Below are 16,147 nucleotides of genomic sequence, written 5' to 3'. Positions count from 1 at the left end.
TTCACATAAATTATACATCAAAACGTAGTAATTTTTGTCTGGATTCTGGAAATGTAACCACCATTGGTGTGGGATTTATAGATTTTTCGCAAATCACCCCAGAGCACCACAAAGACTAAAAGCTCTCCATTGATTTTCTATGGAGGTGTGGTGAAAAATCACACCTGATATTCCCAAGCAACACATGTTTTCACATCGTCGCTACTCCTAAACCGTTTTATGTACAGGCATGAGACTTTCACACATTCATGTCCAGACCCTTCTTGCGCTCACAAAAAATGAATTTTGTCGATAAATGTTATGGTTTTGCCGCAGGAACAATTTGTTCGGGAGTAGCGTTTTGGGAAAATGCTAAAACAGGATCAGACTTCAATCTCCCCAAATGAGGCACTTTTCTACATCGTCGCTACTCCTAAACCGTTTGATGTACAGGCATGACACTTTCACACATGAATGTCCAGACCCTTCTGGCACTCACAAAAAAGGAATTTTGTCGATAACTGTTACGGTTTTGCCGCAGGAACAATTTGTTCTGGAGTAGTGAATGTGCAAAATTCTGAAAACGCTTTGGAACTGCATCCTTCTAAATGATGCACTTTTTTTCATCGTTGCCATGCCTACACTGATTTTTGTACAAACATAAAAATGAGCACCACAGTCCTCAAAAGCCTGCTGATACTCACGCTGAAAGAATTATTTTGATATCTCTTATACTTTTTCAGCTAAAGCGAGGATTTTTGAATTTTCGTCAATATTCCCCTTTATTTCATGATTTTTTGCGCCTACATTAAAATATTTCAAGAAAAAAATGATAGTTTGTCTTGTTCCCCTATCCGTTCCGAAATAAATGCAGAAAAAATTACGTCTCTAGCCCTAACGGTTGACGAAAAATCCAGAGTTGTTCGAGGCAAAGTGATGCCATTTTATTCCAATTAGACCGCGTCTGACCATAAGTCTCTGCCTGCAGTAGACGGACACCTGCAGGTGTGAGTGAGTTTCCATGACAACAGAACTCTGCTGGCCAGAGGTTACTACAGGTCAGGGACCGGCTCCCTTTGCTTAGAATAATTCCGTCGGTGCCTAACTACTCCTGCATACATTAACCGATTTCACTAAACATTCGGCTCGTTCCCGGCATGCCTGCTATGACCCATGGTTATGCTAACTTTTACACTTTTTAAAATATTTCACTTTTTGTGCGATTTTTTTTGGCTGTTCCCATTGAAATCAATGCAAATTGCTTCAAATTCTTCACATTCACCTGGACCCGCTGGACCTGCTGGAGTCGGACCTCTGAACATCTCCAAGCCTCTCAGTGGGTGGAGTTCTAGAACCTGCGGTGCTGCTTCCAGCCCTCTGACCCGACGTGACCCAGAGGGTTCCTAGCATCGCCATCTGGGCTCACTGCCATGGCTTCCTTCCTCCCTGACGGGTTAAGCTGGTCCTGCTGGACCCAAGCACCCGCACCAGGTCCTGGTACCGCTCCCACAGACACCAGGCCCGGTGGGGCATCACTTCCTGCTCCTCCCTGCTCATCAGAACCGTGGCTCCTCTGAGTGGGCAGTGGGGTTCTGGAGGCCTTTGGTTCTGGCACCTTGAGTTCTAATATTTCCCTCAGCAGAAGGAAAATAACGCTGATGAGGACTTCTGGCTCCTCTGCAGCTATAAAGTTTATTATTAAGCTTCACGCTGACAGAGAGCTGCTCCGGTCTGAAGGTCCACAGAACCTCAGCAGGTTCTGGCTGATAACGGACCGGTGGCTTCATTTCTTAATAAACATGACCCTCCATGTTTATTTATTAATTTCATTCACATTAAAAACGAGGAAATGCGTCATCGCGTACGGATCCACGCAGCTGGCCCGGTTCTGCCCGTCTTCCTGCCCACATGCTAGAGAAAGTCATGTGACCAAGCTGCTGCCTGCTGATTGGCTGCAGTGTTGCCAGGGTTCTCTTCTTTAGAACTGGTGGCTTTTAAAAGCAGCTGTAAAGCAGTCGTTTAGCCGGCTGGCCAGCCTTGTTTCCATGCCAACGGCGTCTGTGTGGCAGGAAGTACAAACTGTTACTTCAATTACTCTGACAAGCCTGAAAAGTCTAAAATCTGATGCAGCTGACATCATCATCATCATCATCATCAATATCATCATCATCATCATCACTGAATTATTCTGCATGTCAGCTATAAACACCTCTGCTGGGGTCAAAGGACTACTACAGTACTACTACAGTACTATTACAGTAATACTACAGCACTACTACAGTAGTACTACAGCACTACTACAGGAATACTACAGCACTACTACAGGAATACTACACTAATACCACAGCAGTACTACAGCAGTACTACACTAATACCACAGCAGTACCACAGCAGTACTACAGCAGTACCACACTAATACCACAGCAGTACTACACTAATACCACAGCAGTACCACAGCAGTACTACAGCAGTACCACACTAATACCACAGCAGTACTACACTAATACCACAGCAGTACTACACTAATACCACAGCAGTACTACACTGATACCACAGCAGTACTACACTAATACCACAGCAGTACTACACTAATACCACAGCAGTACTACACTGATACCACAGCAGTACTACACTAATACCACAGCAGTACCACAGCAGTACTACAGCAGTACCACAGCAGTATCACACTAATACCACAGCAGTATCACACTAATACCACAGCAGTACTACAGCAATACCACAGCAGTACTACAGCAGTATCACACTAATACCACAGCAGTACTACAGCAATACCACAGCAGTACCACAGCAGTATCACACTAATACTACAGCAGTACTACAGCAATACTACAGCAGTACTACAGCAGTACCACAGCAGTACTACAGCAGTACCACAGCAGTACTACACTAATACTACAGCACTACCACAGCAGTACTACACTAATACTACAGCAGTACCACAGCAGTATCACACTAATACTACAGCAGTACTACAGCAATACTACAGCAGTACCACAGCAGTACTACACTAATACTACAGCAGTACCACAGCAGTATCACACTAATACTACAGCAGTACTACAGCAGTACTACAGCAATACTACAGCAGTACTACAGCAGTACTACACTAATACTACAGCAGTACTACAGCAATACTACAGCAGTACTACAGCAGTACCACAGCAGTATCACACTAATACTACAGCAGTACTACACTAATACTACAGCAGTACTAGGATATCGCAGTATTTCCAGCTGCAGCCTTTAGCTTCTGCCAACACTGGACTCTTCCGGATCGGTACCGGACCAAAGGCAGATAAATCTGCGCCCTCTCCCCGTATTGAGTCCCGGGGAACCGGGAGCAGTCCTAACCCGTCCTCGCCTCCGTCCGAACACCGGTACGGAACCAAAACAAGAGGCCAGCTAGCAGCGAGGCTAGCAGCTCCTACCTTCCCGGTGACGGTGACTCCAGGCGGCCGACAGACACAACCAGCCGGGGGACGGAGCGTCAGGGGCGGCGCGGAGAACTCATGGATCCGGTTCGGACGAGAAAAGCTCCGCTAAACAAAGTCCAGAGAAGTTTTACCGAACCCGCCTGGTCGTGGAGCCGCAGCGGCTGCTGTGTTCCGCCATCTTGTTTCTGTGTGTGTGAGAGGGAGTTAACGACGCTGCGAGGACCAGCTGTGAGCCGACTGGTCCCCACAGGGCCAGCAGAACCGCTGTGTGTGAGAGTGTGTTACCGACCCTGTGAGGACCAGCAGCCGCTACCTGTGCTGCGGTGTGTGTTTAAGCCTTTTCATTATTGTTTGATCTATGACTTATTCTATTTATTTTTATTTTATTTTTTAGACTCTGTTGGTTTTATTTCTGGGAACCAACCGTTGAAATACTGACAACAGTTTGTGTGAAAAACTTAAACTATTGTTGGGATCTGATTCTGAGCCTTTAAATGATCAGATCTGAAAATTAGTTTTCTGTTCCCTCTGCAAAAGTCCACATTTTGAAAAAAATTATAGTGTTAAATTAATAAAACAAATCTGTATTTTACTCAAACTGAGTGAAAAAAAGCTGTTTGAAACAGCTTATTTAATGGGAGATGCTGAGATTCACTATTTCCAGATAAAAGCAGTGCTATAAGATATTTCTTTCTATGGGTGGTGCATGTGTGATCAAATAGAAGAATCTTTAATACCTGTTTCATTAGTTCATCTTTTAAAATGATTCTGTTGAACCATAATGTAAAAGCAACATCTGGTTTTCATTGGTCAAAATGAGTAAATGTTTATTTATTAATACTTTTCAAATATTAATGTCAGTTTCAAGTTATTTCAATTGCCATTTTCTTTGATTAACAGAGACGTATCAACAATTTTGTCCATGCCTGTAAATCTCACCAGTGACAAAAGTTGTTTAGTGTCAAATAGACATAGTGGTCCTGTTTCTTTGTGTACAGATTGAATTTAACATTATTCTGTCTTCTCTAAGCCCCAGTGGGTGGAGGCAGATGAGCGTTCACACTGAGCCTGGTTCTGGTTCTGCTGGAGGTTCTCCTCCCTGTTAAAGGGGAGTTTTCCTCTCCACTGTCGCTTCATGCATGCTCAGTATGAGGGATTGCTGCAAATTCAACAACTCCATGCCAGCAACTGTCCACCATGGCTCCATGCCCATTCAGGAGGAGTGAATGCTGCCTGGATGCATCCTGCTGGGTTTCCTTAGAGAGGAAACTTTGAACCAACCTGTCTGGATGATGCGATATATTTGTGTCTGTAAAGAGACTTAAGATGACGTGATCTGAATTGGTGCGGTGTAAATAAACTGGTTTGATTTGCTCCCACCTGAAACTCTTCTTAATCCTGATGAAACTAAGGTTTGTTGTTTTGAAACAAAAGGAGATCCCTGCTGTTCTCCTTCCTATCGTGTCAGCAGAGGTTATTCCTGGTAGTGGTTAGAGCATTGTGTTTGTGTTCCACAGGTTCTGGGTTCAACTCCTACAGACTGCCACTCTGGCTTCCTGAGCAAGACCCTTAACTCCCCAGGAGCTGCACAGTGGCAGACCACTGCTCCCCAAGGGGAAAGGTTAAATGGAGAGAACAAATTTCAGTGGAATGTATATTGCAATGACAATAAAGAGTATTAATAGATTAAAAAAATGTCTTCACATTTAGAACATGTAAAAATGACTGTAACACGTGTTCTTCCATAGAAATAAATCATGGTTTTCATTTAGCGTGGGAATCTGATATGTCGCAGTCACCTTCGTGCCTCGCATCTATACTGGTGACATTATTTCTATGAATGCTAAACGGCCTTTTATTACATTTAGTTGCATGAATTGGAATGACCATGTTTTATCCTGTATGTGTATGTGTATTTCAAACACGCAGCTCCTAAAAACCTTATGTTTGAACAACATTTACCACAAGGAACAACAAATACCACAAAGAAATAAAACAATGAGTAAAAATCTGGTATTTTATGGATGTATTAACACGTCTGAATAAACAATTAGCTCAAAGATTTAATAGGTGTATTACAACATATATTTGCTTTTCAGTTTGGGTCCTACTGGTGAAACAAAACATCACGTGTTCCATCATGATGAACAATTGTGGACATGATGGATAATAAATCTGCTGAACCAGAAAACGTGTAATTTTCTGGATCATCCACGCCCAGTGTTTCTGGCTGGCTAACTGGACTCTTCAAGGTTCTGTTGGTTTTAATGCAGCGATGTTTTAGACACCTGACCCATCTTCCGGTTCCGTTTTTTATCAAGGAACACTAAAGTTCCGGGGTTGAGTCCAGAAGCATAGACATAATATAATAATTATTATTATTATTACTACAATGTCTATGCACTGAGCTATATAATACACTGGAGTGCTGATTTTACCGAAAAACTGAAGTCACTGGCCGCCATCTTGCTCCTCCCTACTCTCACAGAATCCCACAGGATTTGGTTTCAACAACAAGCAGTTTTCTGGTTGTGAGAAAACGTTTCACAGGTAATTCTACAGTCAGTGGATGTACTAACACTATCAACTACTAGGAAATTAGGTGCTGAAATATTTTACATGTTATTCATATTAAATATATATATGTATATATAAGTATGTGTATATGTATATATATGTGTACATATATATGTACACACATATATATATATATATATATATATATGTTTTTGTATATTGTTATTTATATATTTATAAATGATATATATATATATATATATATATATATATATATATATATATATATATATATATATATTTATAAATGGTATAGATATATATATATATATATATATATATATATATATATATATATATATATATATATATATATATATTTCAGCACATGACTTTCTCAGTACTTGATAGTTTTAGAACATAACATAAAAGTATATGGAATTTGACATTTTAAAGTTTTAAGCCCCCTGAACATGAGAAAATCCTCGTTATTCGTTGCTGTAGCGCACATATTCCCTAGTTACTGGGGGGAAATAGGGAGTACCAATATGGCGGCTGGTGGCTTCACAGCGACTCGTTCAAACAGCGGCACTCCTGTGTAGAAGGCCGACCGTGAAGACCGGAAGTGGACGGTGTTCCCTTCAGATTATTCCGCCCTTAGCTCGGGTTCTGTCCTGTTGCCTAGCAACGCTGGTGAGATGGCGGTAAACGGCGACCAATGGGAACTCTGGAGTTTCTAAGAAATGGAGGCCAGCTGAAATAAAAACAGTCCCGTTAAATGAGATGAATGCAGTTAAAGAACAGCTGATTCAGACAAAGGGATGTATGTCCGGACTTTTACTGTGAAGAGGCTGACCGGAAGTGGGCGGAGCTTCTTTTCTGGTAAACTTTAAAGATGGCGGCGGACAGCTAGCGGTGTTTCCCGCTGTTCACTCGTTAGTACAGCTCGGTCCAGACGCCATGAACGGCTCGGTACCGGATGCCTCGCGTGAACCGGACACTCGTGTTTGTGCTGCTGCTCGTGAGCAGCTGCGCGTTCCTGCTCTTCCAGCTCTACTACTACCGGAATTACGTCAGCAAGGTGAGGGGCGGGGGCCGGGCTCTCCGCCCAGGTGAGAGACGCAGAGCAGGTTCGGCCACCTGAAGGTGATTTATTAAGGTCCAGGACTGCCGCGTGAGCGCAGAATAAACTGATCAAGTTCTAAAGAGGTTCGGAACCGCTTCAGTCTGAGACCCAACAACACACACAGCCTCCATCACTGCTTCTAACCTGGCGGTTAGAGAGTAGGGCGCATGCGCTGCACGGTTCTGGGTTCAAATCCCACGCTTTAGTTCCCTGAGTAAGACCCTCAGCCCAGAATGCTTCCCGGCACCAGTGGCGACCCACTTCCCCCTGAGAACGGGTCAGAGACAGTACCAGCGTCAGTACTGGTTCTGTTCCAGGTGTGTTAAACGATGCCAGGGTTGAAAGACATCAGCAATGAGTCCTGGTGCAGAAACAAGGACCCAGAGTCTTTGTTGTCCTGATGTCTCCATAGGCGAGAATTATTAATGTTCAGTTTAATGCACCAACAGGTAAAAAGGGTCTTTAGCGAAAAGTGAAATGTTAATTGATGCTCGGGTCAAAAAGTCACGTAGCATTTTACAGGACCATGTAAAATACTGTGATAGCAGCAACGCTTTAGACGGACATTGCTGGAGAAGTTATCTATTACAAATAGATAATAGCAGCAATTTAAATCTTCCTCTTAACGCTGCCATTCGCAGGAATGCCAAAACAAACTAAAGTCTGCAAATAGACATCAGCAGGGGAAAGATGGTGTAATAATTCTCAATGAATTCAGAACCTGTGGAACCAGCAGCTTGTTGTAGACATATAACAGACCATGATCAGGGTTGCTGGTTTGACTCCCAGCAGGGGGCGCTAGCTTTGGGAAGGAAGCTGTTTGTGATTTAATGTTCCTGAATAGTTTCTGATGGAAGTGGGTCAAACAGAGCATTTCCAGGGGGTGGGAGTTGTTGGGGGGGGCAGGACTCGTGCTACATAAACCGTGTATAGACCTGATAGACGGCATCCCACAATCCCCTGGGCTGACCTCACCACCATGCTAAGTCCTTCCTGTGCAGCTCCCAGAACTCCAGATGCTTTCTATTGTGGCTCTGTAGAAGTTAGTGAGCAGCTGGTCAGGAAGTCCAGACCTTCTCAGGTTCCTGAGGAAGAAGAGCTGTTACTGGGTCTTCTTGACCAGGTGGGAGGTGTTCACAGTCCAGGAGGTGTGGATGTCCAGGAACCTGATGCTGTCCATGCCTCCACCACCTCCACCTGTAGAGAGGAGGTGTTCAGTCCTCCTGGACCTCCTGGAGTCCATCATCACCTCCTTCATCTGACTGGTGTTCAGGATCAGGTTGTTCCTGGAGCTCCACTGTGTCAGATTGTGGACCTCTCACCACAGTGGTGCCGTCCTCAAACTTTAAATAATGTCCATCTTTATCTGGAGTCGTAAACCAAAGCGTGTCCACCCTGGGACAGGAACCAGAGTCCTAACAGGAACACGTAGAGTCCTGCTGGGTTGGATCATAGCAGCAGGTCTGATCTCTGAGGACTTCCTCCTGTTTGGTTCCCTTCAGGTCTCTGGTTAAACAGTTCTGTTAGAGACCAGCGGGTTCTGTTGGATACATGCTAGAGAGGAATATCTGGACCAGAACCGCTGATCTAGACTAAAGCTGACGAATCATCAGTCACCAGGGGGCCATCTTTACTCATGCAGTGCAAACAAACCCTCTGGCATCTTGTTCCTTTTAGCATATTTGGACATAATGAGGCTTTCAGTTTCAACAATGCTGACAAATTTTAATAATATAAATAAATATAATCAGAAAAAATGTTATAATAAATGACTGGCGAGGAAGAAGTGAACACCCCTTAGATTCATTGGACTAAAATCTACACCGGTGCTCATCAGGTGGACTAGAAGGTCAGAAGGTTTGTCCGCACCTCACACATTAAATGAGTCCAGAGACCTGAAGCCTTCAGGGAGAAGCTTGGAGCTGCTATGAGTCTGGTGAGGGATTAAAAGAGGTCCTGGAAGGATTAGAAATCAGCCATAAAACAGATAACTACCAATAAAAGGCGTTTAAAACATTTGTTAACATGTCCCTCCAAGGAAGTTCCCCCTGAAAGCAGACGCTTGCTGAAGAAGTCTCAAAGAAACACCTAAAATCTCACAGCGGGACCTTCAGCTGGTTCCTCCTGCTGAGGAGATGAACCTTCATGTCCGTTTAACCTCTGGTCTCTAAGAAGAACATGAAGGTCAGGCAACAAAAACCAGAACCTCTGGAATAATCTTTGGAAAGAGGAGTCCAAAACTGAATAGTTTGGACACCAGAACCAGGGACATGTTTGGGTTAAACCAACATCCAGGTTGAGGAGCTCCTACCAGCGTGGAGGTGGAGGTGTTCTGGTCTGGGGACGCTCAGCTCAGCATGAAATGGACCCTGCAGCAAGACAATGACCCAAAAGGTTCCACTAAACCTCTGTGCTGGCATGGCCTAGTCAAAGTCCAGCTCGGTCTGATTGAGATGCTGTGGCTGAAGCTGCTGGTCGTTAGCTTTTCTGCTGTAAAACAAGCTTAATGACGTTCAGTGGGCTGTTCTAAACTCGTGTACCGTACCGACCCAAACGGTTCTACGGCACCGCCCTCCAGCTGATTATCTGAGCCAATCAGTCCAGTGCGTTCCCCGAGATGTTCCCTAGTTCGGTTCTTGAACTCTGAGCTTTTCTCAGAGGCCCTTGTGTGAAGCTCAGTCTGAAATTCTGGCCCGGTACGATCAGACGGGTCCGGTTCTGTCAGAGCGCGGCTGACCCACTAGTTGTGGTGCTTCTCATTAGTTAGAGCCAGATTTAAAGTTCTGCTTGCTTTGCAGCAAACTGGTCTACACCTCCTGAACCCTGGAGGTCATGTGACCTCACGCCAGGTCCAATGGGTGAGTTAGAACCAGAACCGACCCAGTTCTGTGTCCCGTCTGCGTCTAACCTAACCGGATCTTCTCTCTGCAGCAGACCCTCAAGAAGTTCCTGGCCTTGGCTCAGTACTTCCGGCTGCCGCTGTTCCTCGCCGACACCGCCGCGCTCACGCTGCTCTCCCATGATGCTCTGCAGCAGCGAGACCGCACCATGCATGAGCCACACTGCAGCTTCCTGTGCGCTGGCCGGCCAATCACCTCCTTCGCTCTGCAGGCCAGCCGGTGGAAGGACCAGGTGAGTGTGCCGCCTTCAGGGCCCACACCTGCAGCCGCTTCCTGTTAAGCCTTTTGCTTTTGCCCGTCAGCCTGGCTTCCTATTGGCCGCTGAGGAGAAAGGCTTCGAGCTGCTGGAAGTCCGAGGACACGACCCGCGATTGGCCAGTCTGGACACCCTATCAGGGGAAGAGATCCCCCTGCACTTCCTGTTCCGCCTCCACGGCTACGTCATCCAGGTGGGTGGAGCCACGGTCACCTGCTCACCGGCTGCTTTGCTCTGGTTCTGCTGCTGTAGTACCGCTGCTTGTCTCCAGGTGGTGCTGCTGTACGAGCGCAGTGGAAACTACCTGTGGCACGGCGTCCTGCGTCTAAAGGCCGGCATGGATCGGAGCTTTGCCCCCTTTAACCTGCTGGACTACGGACGCCATGGCGGAGCCTACGATAGGTCAGGCCCTCATGTGCGAGGTCATGTGACTGGTCATGTGACAGGTCATGTGACTGGTCATGTGACTGGTGGAGGCCACGTGGCTCTGAGCTCCTATGACTGTTTGTGTCGCCTCCTGCAGGCCAGAGCTGATACTCACAGTCGTCGACAACCTCGACGTCCGGGTCCCACGCAACATTTCCCGCTTCCTGGCGCAGCGGCGGCGGGCCCGCTTCCTGGAGTGTCGTTACCACGACGCCCGCAGCTTCCTGCAGGTTTGTGTGTTGGGTTCTGGGCGCAGCCGGGTGCCCGGTCATGTGACCTGTCACTGTGTGTGAATGCAGCTCTACCCTGAGGATTCATCGGCGGCGGCCGTGGAGTTTCGTAGGAAAGCCAAGACGTTGCTGAGTTTAGCCGCTCAGACGCTGGGGGAGCTTGACGTCCCGTTCTGGATCAGCAGCGGCACCTGTCTGGGTAACACCTGTTCTGCTCCCCACTCACCTGAACCTTGGTGTTTTCCTTATGGGCCCCCTCTCTACTGACCCCTGCAGGATGGTTCCGGCAGTGCAGCATCATCTCCTACAGCCGGGACGTGGACATCGGCGTCTTCATCGCAGACTTTAGGCCCGACATCATCCCAGCCTTCAGAGCCGCGGGGCTGTCTCTCAAACACAAGTTTGGAAAGGTCGTAGTTTTGTTCTCAGTTTTATAAGGCTGGCTGCTTTTATTTTGAAGGTCTTTTGTTTTGAAGGGCAGGTGGAGGACAGTCTGGAGTTGTCCTTTCTGGGTGAGGACGTCAAACTGGACATTTTCTTCTTCTACAAAGATGGAGACGTTGTGTGGAACGGAGGAACGCAGGCGAAGAGCGGCAGGAAGTTCAAGTAAAGATTCTTCTTCCTGTTTGTCTCTGGTTACGTCTGCCTTTGTTTCCATCCCCGAGTCTGCGCTGTTCCTAAATGAGGCGTGTAGATCCGACCAATCAGGACTTCTAATCTTTATAAGCCTGATTATCCTGGCAAAAAAACACCAACAAATATTGTTTTAAAGGGTATTTACCGTGACAACAGGGAAATGGAGGAGGAAATCTCAAAAAGCCGAGCTAAATGGCAGAGTGGCCAACAGAGGGTCCAGGTTGGGTTGGGTTCCTAGATGTTCTGCTTCAAAGAGCCAGAGAACCAACCAAACGCTCCCATTTTGTGCCAGTTCTCATAAATGTGTTAGTTTGTCTAATTGTGGCTTTGTTCTGAGGGAACCGCATCAATGAAGGTCCGAGTTGGTTCTGAGCCATCAGCCCGAGTCCGGACCTTCATAGTAGGAACTCCCTGTGCTGCGGCCCGGCAGGTGTTCTGGTACTAGTTAGGTGGTTTGGTATTTTAGTGATGGAAACAGGAGAACCGAGGTGAGCATCCCACAGGAAATGGACCTCAGCGTTAATAAATACTGACGGCTAATTAACTGGATTAACTGGGTAATTAACTGTAAGGAACCCAGCTTTATGTGGTGGAGTGCTTCCAAGATCGGTGGCCTCAGCGAACCAATTATACTTCTAGTTTCATACAATTTATGCAGAAATTCAATTAAGCTGATATGTGGAGCTAAAAAATGTGACTTTATGCAGTTGGAGCCATGAAGCATGCAGAGCAAAAGAATCTAATGAGCCTGATGGTGGAAGCCCTCCAAACATCTCATACCTCTGATACCACAACCAGGGAAAGATTTACTCCTCATTAGTACCATGACATGGACAAAAGTAATCAGAATAAATAATATAAAAAAATCAGAATTTTGTGATCAGATTAAGATCAATTTATAATCTGCGCTGGTTTAAACTGATTGATAATCTGATCACTGTTCATCTGGTCAGGATCAAGTTATTCTGCATGTGCGCTCGACGTAAAGGTGACGCATTTCCATGTTAGTGAGCGATGGAACCAGGAAGCAAACCTGTCGGCGCTCCTTAAACCTTTCTGTTGGAAAAATAAGAGGTAAAAATTGTTGCTTACTCAGCAACGTTTCAGCCGTAATTAGAACATCGTGTAAATCCAGCCTGAAGACAAACTAACGTATAAAACTGCTTTGGTTACTATTTTGTTGGTTAGCAAAGATGGAAGTAGTTCTTCTTCTGTTGTTTTTTAGGGGATTTGATAACTGAGCGTGTCAGAGCGGTTCTATTCTGAATAAAGCCAGGAGCATAAACGCATCAGGATTGTGTGTCTATATAAACGGTACAATCCGGTTAATTGATCCAAATACATTTTAATGCCATCATGAAATTTTGTGCATGTAAACATAGCTATTGACAACTGCTGTCCAATCTGCTGACTAAATCACCAAATATAAAACATTTGCACATATTTTATTAAGAGAATAAAACTGTTGGATGGCAGACTCAATCCGTCTTCATGACCTCAGATTAGGACGAGATTATTTGGATTCATGCACAGATGACAGGTTTGTCCTTTTTTTAGACTTCTACATGGCCTTCGACAACTAGCTGTCAACTCGCTGCTAACTAGCAGCTAACTAGCAGCTATCAGCCAACTAGCTGCTAACTAGCTGTCTAGCAGCTAACTAGCAGCTAACTAGCAGCTAACTAGCCTGCTAACTTTCTCTGCTGCGTCTGTTTTCAGTCATGTTCTTCTTCTTTGGTTTTGTTTATTGGACGTTAATTACCTTTCTTCTTTCTCAGGTACGTCTTCCCTTCATTCTCGCTGTGCTGGGCGGAGCTTCTGGAGGTCAAAGTTCGTGTTCCATGCGAAACGCTTGACTACATCATGGCGAACTACGGCGCCACCTGGAGCGTCCCCGTGAGGAGCTGGGACTGGAAGTCGTCTCCCAGCAATGTGATTGAAAACGGGGTGTGGCCTGTGGCGGAGTGGGCGGGGCTTATCCAGGTGTACTAAGAGGAGGCGGAGCAGCAATTTTTTCAGTAATCTGTATGTCAACATTTGCTTTGCAAATAAAGTTTTACAAACCAAACAGCTGAGCACGTTTGATGGAGGCTGAGACGGCGGAGACAGGAACCACGACCCAGAGCGTCACGTTCTACCTAGGAACCTCAGCTGCATTCATGGAGAGGCTGTAGAGAAATGTGGAACCAGAACCAGAACCCGCTCCATCCATCTATCCGTGGGGGGCGGGGCCTATGTCCAGCAGGTGACTTTGGACCAGACGCTCACACCTGGAGGCGGTTTAGTGGAACAACGGACCCGTCTGTGGGAGGAAGCTGGAGTACCCGGGGAGAACCCACACCTGCACAGGGAGAACCTGCAGAACCAGGAGCTTGCTGCTGCGAGGTGGAAATGAGATCCAGGTGGACCGGTACCAAACGCCATGTAGAGCCAAGAGAACGGCGCTGCAGCGAGCTCCTCGGACTGAAGGTTCCCTGCAGAACACAGGACAGAACCGCCGGCACCGCTGGTTTTAACCCGGACACCAGAACTCTGCGGTTCCTCCACAGCGTTCTCCCTCCCTAGCAGGCCGTGTTCTGAGGTCCGTTTCTACCGCTACTCACCCTGGTTCTCAGTCAAGGTTCTGTAGGAACACACCTCCCCGATCCACACCGGGCCGGTTCTGGACCACACAAGAACTTTTACACATCCGGGGCAGGATCCCCCAGAACCGACCGGATCACCAGCCGGGCTTTTCCTACCGGTGTGGCTCTGAGGTCCGATTGGCCCAGTCTGGGTTCCACCAAATTAACTTTTATTAAGATTGAATGAATACTTCACTGCAGAACCGAAACAAAAACCCAGAGCAGCAGAACCGGAACAAAAACCCAGAGCAGCAGAACCGGAACAAAAACCCGGAGCCACATGCGAAAGGCGCCGGTTCTGAACAGACTGAAGAACTCGTTTTAGAACCCAGCAGTTTGTTGTTACAGAACCAAACAGACACTCTGATCCAGAACTTGTTTTATTTCTGTGTACAACGCGGTTCTGACTGACATCAGAACGTTACAGAACCATGTGGTCACTTAGAACCAGAACCCTGACGGCAGGTGTTCTACAACTTTCCTCTCACAGAACCAGACAGTGGATCCAGAACCCAAGTTCCTGTAGAACCTAGTTCTGAATGCCAGACGCTGGTGTGGAGCAGGTTCCACAGAACCCGACCGTCCAGAACCAGAACCCTGTTCACCTTTTTCCATCACGTATCGCCGCCTTCGGGCTCTGACGTCACTCCGCTACGTCCCGTGACTTCTCCTTGTGGACCACGTGACCTTTGCTGATCAGGTCCGGGATCTCCACCGCAAGCCAAGGCGCGAGCCCGAGCGCCATGAGGTGCGCGATCCCGAAGCGCGGCACGTTGCGCGCCCACAGCGGCGCGAAGTGCTCGGTGAGGCAGATCTTCCCGCCGCGGAACATCTTGGCGGTTTTCCCGTCCAGCTCCGGAACCGCCAGTTCCGGCGCCGTTTCCGGGTACGTCACCGGGATGTCGAACTCTACGCCGAACTCGTAGCGAAGCAGTTCGTGCACGAACCAGCAGGTCCCGGTCCAGCGCGTGCCGTCCGGGTTGGACTCCAGGCGGAACCAGTCGTTATCGGCGGCCTTGTTCTGCTCCACGAACCGGATCAGAGCCTGGTACTCCTCCTTCAGCCGCTGCGGCCACAGCGCGCGCTCCCGCGGGCCCGCGTGCGTCTTCAGCAGCGGGATCTGTGAGACGGCTTTGCGCGTGGCCTCGTCCGCCATGCTCCCACGGTTCGGTCCGGTCCGGTCCGGTTCTGCGTTGTGGGTCTGTCGGCTCCGCTCTGGTCTGACGTGGACCTGCGGCTCCAGAACGACCGGAAGCTGTTGTCTTCACAGGCGTTTCCGGCCCTTTCAAAACAAAAGCCCCAGTAGGCGAGAACTCGACCCACGATGACGTCACAAACACGTTCAGGTGGCTGAATCAATTAAACAGCCTGGCTGAAGACTGACCGAACCCTTAAGATTAATTGGTTGAAATCCTGGATTAAGTTATCTCAGTTATTCTGGTATTGTGTCCCTAATCATATATTTAACTAAACAGCTGGTCTAAAACTTTTAGCTGAGTTCAATTTACACAAATTACCCATTAAACTATCAGAGTTCCATCAACAAGTGTTACTATACTGGGAAATGATGTTCATAACTACTCGCCACACTCCTATCATGTGTAATAATAGATTTATTCTACATCACAATAAATCATTGTTCTACAAAGATTGGAGAAGAATATTTGGTTGATTATACACTTAATAGACACTAATTGTTGCATATTAAATTACAATCAATTCTATGCAAAATATCAGTTCTTCCCTCCAAAAGCTGAATTTACAACATTACTTAACACACCTTGCTAAAACAATTTATTAATCAGAACTCTGTTGTAACCTAATTTTGTTATTTTATCTGAATTGGTCATATTTGAAATCTCTGAAATATATTGAATAATATGAATACCTGACTGAAATATTAATGGAATCGCCCACCGATGTATATCAATCCTAACATGTGAATCCCTTGTTGCTATTTTAGTTAGTTTCATTATTTATTTATTTTCTCCTTATCAG

At 46.5% G+C, this 16,147-nt stretch overlaps 3 protein-coding genes across 5 annotated transcripts in view; 1 reads left to right on the top strand and 2 right to left on the bottom strand.

Moving 5' to 3' along the window:
• Positions 1-3,636, bottom strand: part of apc (APC regulator of WNT signaling pathway) — a 45,232-nt gene extending 41,596 nt beyond the window's left edge. The window contains exon 1 of the mRNA XM_036139848.1: positions 3,429-3,636. The gene's annotated coding sequence lies outside the window, so the exon portion shown is untranslated. The remainder of the gene's footprint in view (positions 1-3,428) is intronic.
• Positions 3,637-6,811: 3,175 nt separating this feature from the next.
• On the top strand, positions 6,812-13,593 carry fktn (fukutin). 3 transcript variants are annotated; one of them, XM_036139845.1, is made up of 10 exons: positions 6,814-7,032; positions 9,876-9,935; positions 10,012-10,209; positions 10,280-10,426; positions 10,505-10,635; positions 10,757-10,889; positions 10,959-11,088; positions 11,166-11,299; positions 11,371-11,495; positions 13,304-13,593. In XM_036139845.1, the coding sequence occupies exons 1-10, from the start codon at positions 6,931-6,933 to the stop codon at positions 13,515-13,517; spliced, it is 1,374 nt and encodes a 457-aa protein (XP_035995738.1). In that variant the 5' UTR covers positions 6,814-6,930; the 3' UTR covers positions 13,518-13,593. The 3 variants fall into 3 exon arrangements, with proteins under 3 accessions (XP_035995736.1, XP_035995738.1, XP_035995737.1); XM_036139844.1 differs by having other exon boundaries at positions 6,815-7,032; positions 10,009-10,209; XM_036139843.1 differs by having other exon boundaries at positions 6,812-7,032; positions 10,009-10,209; positions 10,280-10,635.
• A 918-nt stretch (positions 13,594-14,511) lies between these two features.
• On the bottom strand, positions 14,512-15,505 carry ufc1 (ubiquitin-fold modifier conjugating enzyme 1). The gene has a single exon (XM_012857827.3). It carries the CDS (start codon positions 15,303-15,305, stop codon positions 14,793-14,795), a length of 513 nt encoding a protein of 170 aa, XP_012713281.1. The 5' UTR covers positions 15,306-15,505; the 3' UTR covers positions 14,512-14,792.
• Positions 15,506-16,147: the final 642 nt, after the last annotated feature.

The sequence above is a fragment of the Fundulus heteroclitus genome, chromosome 8, assembly GCF_011125445.2.
Source record: "Fundulus heteroclitus isolate FHET01 chromosome 8, MU-UCD_Fhet_4.1, whole genome shotgun sequence".
Classification (NCBI taxonomy): domain Eukaryota; kingdom Metazoa; phylum Chordata; class Actinopteri; order Cyprinodontiformes; family Fundulidae; genus Fundulus; species Fundulus heteroclitus.
This window is presented reverse-complemented; position numbering and strand designations above follow the sequence as displayed.